An 8,689-nucleotide genomic window follows, 5' to 3' on the forward strand; every position below is an offset into this window, starting at 1 on the left:
GTCTCAGCTAGACAAAAAGTTAGTCATCTTGACCTGCAGGAAAAAAAAGGAAATACACTGAGCATATGCACTCCATGTCTGCTGCCCGGTTACCAAAACAGCGCTCCTGGGCCAAAGCTAGCTCCGCATCGGGAGACGTGACGCTTTTGAAGATTGTTCGCATCTCAGTTAATTTCTCTGCACTTTCCTGCACTCCTGTTTTTGCACTTTGTACTACTGTTACTCTTTCAAGCAGTTCATGAACTTTTTGTATTCACTTTAGTCCCTAGTAGTTCATCAAGGAAATTAAATGGGACTAGAGTCCCACCCCAGGTCTTTAATGTGGTTAGCACCCCTTACCAGATAATTGATCATAGTTCTGAGACATGCTGGGAATTCCTGATGGCCTGGAAACAGAAGGGCCAAGGTGAGTGAGTCTTTCAATAGAAGGTGCGATTGGATATTCTCTACAGAACACAAGAAAAATTACTTCTGATTAGTCTGTTCACCTGCCACTTCTGAAAGTTATTTTGTTCTCACTAAAATTGCTCTAGAGCAGCTCTGATGGGGAGGGAAGAACCCTGCTTTAAACGATCCCATGTGCCCGGCCCTGAGACAAAGTGCATTACCTATAAGCTACTGGGGTGTAAGACTTTATCCAGGTCTTCTGCATGACAGTTCACTGCATGCTGCTGCACCATCACTGGCTGCTCTCTCCTTTTAGGTTGCTTTGCTGAGTAGTGTATTGTACCTCACTTGTAAATTAACCGGAACCTTTAGATTACGCTGCAAAATAACCGTTAATTACTCTGGAAATTTGGCAACGAAGAGTTAACGAGCCTTATTCTATGACAAGAATTACAGTCACACTTGTGTTCTCCTCTCAGCATTGAACACGGTCCCTGCAGAAATGGCACCGTAGTCCTGACAGTCCCACGCTCCCCAGAGAACAGCAGCCCAGGGCTGGCTCTTCCCGTGATCTGTAACTTGTCGTACAGTAAGAACCAAATGTCATGGCACAAGAGGATACTCACAATGAACAGCTTTAGCAGTTACCGAACACACCTTCGCCTTTGCTTCTGCGTATCTAACCTTGAGCCATTTATTGCTTTCTATTCTCTTTTGCTGTGAACATGAAGCAGAGAGCAAATGATTTTCAAAGCAGGTTTTGACCATTCAATCTGCAATAGCAACATTCTAAGTGAACAACCATGTTCTTTACAACTGGAAAGAGCAAAACTGCATCCAATCTTCCCTTGGCCACACTCTTAAACTTCTGCTAGTCCCTTGCAAGCCTGTGCTAACCTGTTCTAGAAACCCATAAAAATTCAAATGCCTTGTCAGTGTCCTTTGGCGAGTTTCATGAATATTGTACTCCTCCGTTCTCTTGTCTGTTGGGTTATTTTAGATCAGATGATTTGGCAGGAAACTTGCTGAAAGTTTTTGTCTCCTGGTCTGAATCTTTTGAAAGGTCACTGAGATCAGTCTTTAAATCTTTGCATCTCATGGAAGATCTTCAAGACCTCAGAAACGGGCTTGTTGAGTCCTGAAAGTGTATACCTTGTGTCTTGTTCGTGAAATGCTTCCTGCTATAGAAATAGCTCAAAGGACTGTACATACTTACAAGAAACTTTATATTCGTAACAAAAGGGAATTGAATTGGTTTCTACTTTTTTATTGTAAACTGTGCGTTTTTCAACACTAGCTTTTTGTTTTAATGGTGGTTGTGGACAGCCATCTTCAGACACTGGAGGGGCCTCAGCTTAGTCCTCCTCGCTCCCATGAAGAAATATTGTAACATTAAATATCAACTGAAGCTTGTTAGCATAAATGAGGTTTTAGGTCTCTAAAAGTACAGGATTTTTCTTCATTACCTTTTTATTATTGACAAGGGAGGGAACCAGAGGGACAGTTCAAGGCTCCACCTGGAAAGTATTGAACTTTGTTGTTGAACAATAACCAAATAAAACAAATAACTATCTTGACTGGCATGGTGAAATGAACGCTTCCTTCAATCTAGAGTAACACTGAGCCATCCTACCATTGCACCCAGCATTAGAGGCTGTGTAATCTATAGGCATCAAAGCTTACCAAAGAGCTAACCTTCACAGTATTTAGCATTTTAAAAGTTGTTATTCCCTGAACAAGTAGCATAAGTGGCTTCACAAAAACAAAGCATGTTCATATGAACTAAAACAGGTGCGTTTGTCCAAATATTTTACTATAGCAGCAGTCAGCTGCAAACACCTACAGCTAAATTCTGCCCTCACGTACTTAACTAGTGATGGGGTAGAGGTAAGACACATGTGAGTATCTGGGAAAACAATCTCGCCCTGGTGAATGACCCACACATCTTGAGCTGGAAAAAAACATCTTCGTTAACACTAGTGTGATCTAATGACAGGTTTGGGATTTATCCCAGCAGTGTACTGGTAGCAAAGCGCACAAAGTTACTCATCCCACTGCTGTGCTGGTGCTTTAAGGCCTAATAGCTGCAACTTTAAAAAAAAACAAACCAAACATTCACAAATCAAGTCAGATTGAGTACAACCTGCAGAGTTACTGTACATCTTAACTTACACCTGCTGGGAAAACTTGCTAGATCAGACTTAAATGTAAATACATCTATTTTTAACTGAACCAGTTTTTACAGGGTCTGAAGTATTCTTTCACAGGAAGAGGTTTTTAATATTCACACTGCTGCCTACGGTAACTTAATTTGTCCTCCTACTGTTCAGTGTTTTTGGTTTTGTGCACATACCTACCCCCTTACCTCCAATAAAGGGCTTGTTGGAGGGTGTGTGGGTGGGTTACTAATAGCTCCTCTTACATTTTGGTCTACATGACATTCTTCATGAAAATGCTCTACATAAAAACCAAGCTGCTTGATTTATCTATTGTGCCTACTATCTGATGTATACGATGAAATGCTAACTTGTTAAATGTTCCTTTATTTCTATTTTACTGTGCACAAAGAATACTTATTTAAAGCTCATTGTTGCAGTCCTATGATGCATGATCAGAATTGTAACAAAACTAAAATAATCCAGAAACTGGTGGAGTAAAAAAAAAAAGTACTTATTGAGCCTTTTGATTACCAAGAACCCTGCACAAATCCACTGTCAGCACTGTCTGTGCTGAAATTTAGGGGGTCGGGGAGGGCAGAGAGCTCTTGTTGTTTCTGCCGTAGACACAGACTGTGACGGCTTACTCAAGAGTCCCAAAAATGACTGTAACAAAACAAAAGTCTCTGCATCTACCTTAAAAAATGTGCTCTCCTAGCAACAGCCAAGAATAAACATAACAGCACAGACTGTGAGATGTGGGTGGGGAATGTAAGTGAGCTAATAAATCCAACTCTTGATCCAGCTTTTGCCTTTGGAGGGATTTGATTCATCCCGTTACAGTAAGGGAACACAGCGTGATTAATCTAATTCATTCACCTGTCAAACAGAAAACAACCGAGCAAAAAAAACCAAACAAAAAAAGACCCCCCGCAGCCCAAAACCCACCCCACAGCGAAAACCAAACCAACCAGCCTACCTCTTCCTCCATCAGCCCCCTGCCAGCAGCCAGCCCTCCTGCAGATGCTCCTGCTGAGGAGAACGGGATCTGGGGGGCTGAGGGGCAGCTGTGGCTCCTGGGAGAAGTTAGTTGAGGCCACAGGTGCCAGGGAACAACACGCCTTGTCACCTTGCCTGCCCCTCCCTGGGAAAGACCCTCCGGCCTGTGGGCAGCTGCGCTCACTCACCCCAAACAAGCAGAGCAAGGTGGCAGTGATCACAGAATTAATTACTCTTGCAAGCCCTCAGGTGGTGTGCTGGGCCCCTTGCTGGTCACAAAGCCTGGGCCCCCCACCCTGGTTTCTGAGGCGCACAAACAAAGCTTTTTTTGGGCTGCAAAAGCTAATGGTGCAGTGCCAGCTGCACACCATGTACAAAGTGCTCTTTACCACCTGAGACGTGGCTATAGGCTGCAAATTAAAAAAAACAAAAAACATTTTCTATAAAATACTTGGTTGTCCTGTGGTTCCACCATACCAACACCAGTGAAAAGCCTGGCGTGAGTCATGCATATGTGTAATAGGAAAAAAATCCACAAAGCTTAGCAAGAACTAATGAGACCAAGTCCCTAAGTCTTGCATACTTTAAACCTTCCACTCTCTTCTCCATTTCTCAAAGTTTCTGCTTCTTTAGTCTTCTTGTGAAAAATTTGTTTTGCAACTTAAAAAAAAAACCCAACCAACCAACAAAACTTACTAAGCTACCTCTAGGCTCCTCTTTTCTTCTAGCAAAAAATTAATGCTAGGTCATTCAAATAAGAAACTTGTGGTATCATTTCCCTGCTGGCACTAGAAGCATTTGAGAGGACTCACTGCATGACTCGTCTGCCAATATATGCCCACATTTACTTTTCTTCAAACACAGCTGAAAAACTCCTTCCAACACTTGCCTTGCTGACGCTTATCCTACCAAACAGCCTCAGTTCTGCACAAATGCCTTCACCTAGTTGGCTTCCATAGCATTTAACCTGCATTTGGCACCCTGCAGCGCACAGCTCAGCCCCATAATGAGATCCAGGAGCATTTACTGCTGGTGCCTTGGCTCCCGGTGGCTGGCCACTGTGGCATATACGCCAAGCAAAGGCGTGAGCACAGCCAGGTACCAGAGCTCACTTGCCCACAACTCCTCAAACTGCAGGCCCTGAGCCCTCGTTCAGTCCACTGAACAGCTCGGACAACAGACCATGACCACTTTTACTATGCCGACAGCAGAGCATGTCACAAGAGACCCCCACCATGCCGCTTCGGTGAATAACGCCACTGCCCTACAAACATCGGGAACGGGCACGCCTTTGCTGACGCTGCGCTATGGAAGGAGAAGCCATTATTTCACATCGTTATTAAATATTATTTAAGCATCCGGTTTCTCTATGGCAGGGAACTGACAACGAATGGCTGTGGTCACACATTTATCTACCAGCATATACTTCTGTATTTAAACTGCTGGGTGTTTTGACTGAGTTTACACCTCAACAAAAGGCAATCCTGTTAAATTCGTTAACTGGAACTGTTCCAACCTGCTCTCCTCTGCTATTGATGCATCTTTCTTTACTGCCCTGACACAACCAGCTGAAGCTGAAAGGAACCTCTGCCTCCCCCGACCCCAGCAAAGCACACGGGCCTCCCTGCAGTACATGCTGCGCTGCAGGTCCTAGCACTGATCACGCATCCCCCAGCCTCTCCCCGATCTCCTCCCAAGCCAGCATTTTCTGGTGCTAATAAATACTACAGAGGGTGCAGGCTGTCCCCCTGCACAGCCTAACCCCATGCCATACATGTGCCTGTGCCACCACAAACCCGTATCCAACCTGCAATTACAAGCTGTCAAGGGGAAAGGCTTGGGAAAAAAGGTCTGCTTGAAGAGTGGCTGGCTGGAACAAAGGGAAGCCAACGGGAGGCTTAAGGCCAATACCAAGTTTTTCAGCCCTAAGGAACTCATCGCTGGAGCTTGTAAGTAATTGGACTCGTTCTTCCTGTAAGCTTTATATGACAAATACTCACTGACACCTCCCTCGTCTTCTTCACCGATTAACTGCAAGCGGACAAAGTGTTTCAAACTGCATCCATGAATGAAAAGCTTGCACAATCCACCAAGGCATAAAACTGCAAGGAGGCGATCACAGGTTATAAAAGAAAACTCACGGAAGCCGACACAACCAAAGATGGGAAGGACAATAAATAACAGAGCAAGTCACCCACTTTTCTTGAAAATGTTTTATTTGTTTCTAAAGAGGCTGAAAACAAAAGCAATTCCGTATTTCAGAATACCAAATACTATCCATAGCACAGAATGAAGAAAGAGTTTTCGGAGAAAACCATTGCACTATACCCAGATCTACTGAGCTACTCAGGATATTGCAACATGCTAGTGAACAGATTCGAGGATGGCAAACCACCCTTCCACTGTGGCTGGTTCCACTGAACGCTGGCTGCTGCAGCTTTCGTCCCCCCTCGAACTCCTTACTGATGTGTGCGATGTGCTCTTCCCCGCAGTCGGACGGGGGCTGGTTATCATTGGCACAGTCACTGGCACTCTCAGGCACCAAAAAACAAACAGCGGGAAGGACCCAGCAGGTCACTTCCTGAGCTGGCTCCTGCAGGGCAGGCCCGAGGCACGCTGGCAGGCAGTTTTGCATTAATGTTGCATTTGTTTTGGGATAAAACAGGCCGTCAGTACCACGTACAGGCAACCTGGCATTACTATAATCACTTGGAAAATATAAACAGAATAAAAAGTTGCAGAGATCCCCACAGCCCTGGCTGCAGAAGCACCAGGGATTTTATACCCGTGGCCAACACTGCAACCTGGCGCGGAGGCCCAGCTCCAGCCCTGGGCACAGAAGGGTGCAGTGCTGCTGTAACCAGCATGCTGCAACTGCTTACACCAAGGGACAAGTTTGGCCACTGCGACACAGGTGACTTACAGTCACCTTCAGGCTGTTACTGAAGAACTAATCCCTAAACTGAATACACTGATTTCCTTACAGCTACCTATCCCAGCTTAAGGAAGTCCTTATCAGTGGCAGCAAGAGAAATTGGTTTCAAAAAGCAGATTAGTGCAGGACACATTTATGATTTACAGAAAAATCCAGCCATTAAAAACAATTCTTTACCAGAAATTCCACAGGGGAACAGTTGTATTTCAGTTCTCACGAAGAGAAAAACTACAGAGCTATTCACAGTAGAAACAGTGCACCCCAGTCTACTGTAAAATAAAAATGAGCTTGTCGGTGATTGTGTCGCCGATTTTTGCCTAGAAAGGCTGCTACAAAAAGATCATCAATATTCACACTTATTTCAGCCATGCAAGTTTGGAACTTGCTACTGAAATAATTGCGTGTTTGATGAGTTATGAAAGCAGCAATGGGCTTGCTTTTGCTGAGTGTTGAGGTCAAATAAGATTCCACAAGAATCCTGAACTTTCTAGACTTTGGGCTGGCTTGTTTATTTCTTACAGTCTGCCTCACTGCTAAAGGTCTTTAATCTGTTGCTGCCCTCGCACTTTTCAGCCTAATTAAATTGGTGGTTTTTTAACTGAGCTGACAATGGGCACTGACACCTTTGCCATCTGCATAGTTGCCATGAAGCTGCCATCTCCCAAGAACTTCCAAGGTGGGACTGGGAAAATAAGGAAAATATAGGAGAACTTGGAAGTCTCAGAAACAATATGAAATCAGAGTTCATTTGCTACAGCACAGAGCAGGAGTACATTTGGTTAAGAAAGGAATTTTTTTCTGAGACTGCACTGGCCCAGAACAATTGGTCACAAACTACCGTGATGTTCATATTGGCTTGTACAGCAAAGTAGTCACATACTTCTTCTTGTAACGATGTGTAGCGCTAAGCACCATCACTCCATCCTACAGGAGATGGAAAACAAGTGAGCATATTACATGGTTATCTAAAAACTGCAAGTGTGAAGAACATGCCCTGGCCTCTCACCTTGATAGAAAGTGCGTAGAGGTGGTTCAACATGACATGGTTGGGTTCAGGGAGTAGAGCAGGATCGCACTGGAAAAAAAGAGAAAGTGAGACAGTGTGAAAATAACAGAACTCACAGTTTACTCATCACAGCTGATGGGTGATAAACACCGTCTGTAACTAGCCGTACCCTCAAATACATCACACTGCTTCTAACGCTGAGTCCATCAACAAACGTAGACAAAGTTTCAGAACAATCCAAGATCCCTCTGGGGTGAAACCCTCTGCATCCTCACTGCGATCGTGAAACAGACCTCAATTACTTCTTATGTGCTTCCGACATTTTAATAGTGTTGCAGTGGGAAGATTAGGGTTTCTGGGAGTAAAATAGCAATCTAGTTTTCAATTTTGAAGAGAGTGAAGTAGAAAAATAAATTTACTTCAGATGGATCCATCTGGACATACGTAATAAGGAATTTACCAACATGGCAACTATGCTAAGGTTTTTCCTTGCCTGTCCCCTGTCTGCACCCAGATTTTTCCCCATCTGTTCACACCCTCAAGGCCATTATTCAGCAAAACAAACTAATGTACTCACAGAAATGCCTGTGTCCTTATTCAGGATGACCTGCAACAGGTGGGGGGGAAGAATAGGTGGCGATTTAAAGCGCTCCTCTGCCTTACAAGCATAGGGCTCCTGGTGGTACGGTCCTGGGGGTGAACTTGACAACTCTGCCAGAGAGATGTTAAATATTTATTCTTAAATAGTCTGTAAGAATATCTGCTCTTTATAGGTACGTTTTTACCGGTATTCCAAGTCGATTTTCACATCCAGGGACATGCGGCCAAAAGAAATCAGTGGCAGCTGATGCAGTGCCAGAGGATCAGTCACTGCCCAAGAAGTGATTTAAAATGTCCAAAGTCTGTCTGACTCGAGACTAGCTGCGAAGATGTGGGAGGCAGAGTTCTGAGGGACCTACGGCACTCCAGAACTTCACTGTCATCTCTGCCCAGCATTTCTTCACCAAACACTTCGTAGTAAACATTGCTCCACAACGTTACCTCCAAGGGAAGCACTAAAAACATGGTACGCACATGTAAAAGGCAGGTATTATTCCCACGCAGGGACAGGGTAATAGAAAGAGCTCTTCAGAGTCTAAAGCAATATAAGGAAAGACTGTTACAGCACGCGGGGGGAAGGCATCTACTAGAATCTCCTCCTGGCTT

At 44.3% G+C, this 8,689-nt stretch overlaps 1 protein-coding gene across 1 annotated transcript in view; it reads right to left on the reverse strand.

Moving 5' to 3' along the window:
• Positions 1-5,750: 5,750 nt before the first annotated feature.
• PRKAB1 (protein kinase, AMP-activated, beta 1 non-catalytic subunit) overlaps positions 5,751-8,689 on the reverse strand; it is a 9,399-nt gene continuing 6,460 nt past the window's right edge. Inside the window, exons 6-8 of the mRNA XM_009330821.1 lie at positions 8,061-8,194; positions 7,484-7,552; positions 5,751-7,401 (exon numbers count right to left, since the gene is read on the reverse strand). Of these exons, the coding sequence (XP_009329096.1) occupies positions 7,324-7,401; positions 7,484-7,552; positions 8,061-8,194 (281 nt within the window). The 3' untranslated portion in view covers positions 5,751-7,323. The remainder of the gene's footprint in view (positions 7,402-7,483; positions 7,553-8,060; positions 8,195-8,689) is intronic.

This window comes from Pygoscelis adeliae, unplaced genomic scaffold (genome assembly GCF_000699105.1).
Source record: "Pygoscelis adeliae isolate BGI_AS28 unplaced genomic scaffold, ASM69910v1 Scaffold358, whole genome shotgun sequence".
Classification (NCBI taxonomy): domain Eukaryota; kingdom Metazoa; phylum Chordata; class Aves; order Sphenisciformes; family Spheniscidae; genus Pygoscelis; species Pygoscelis adeliae.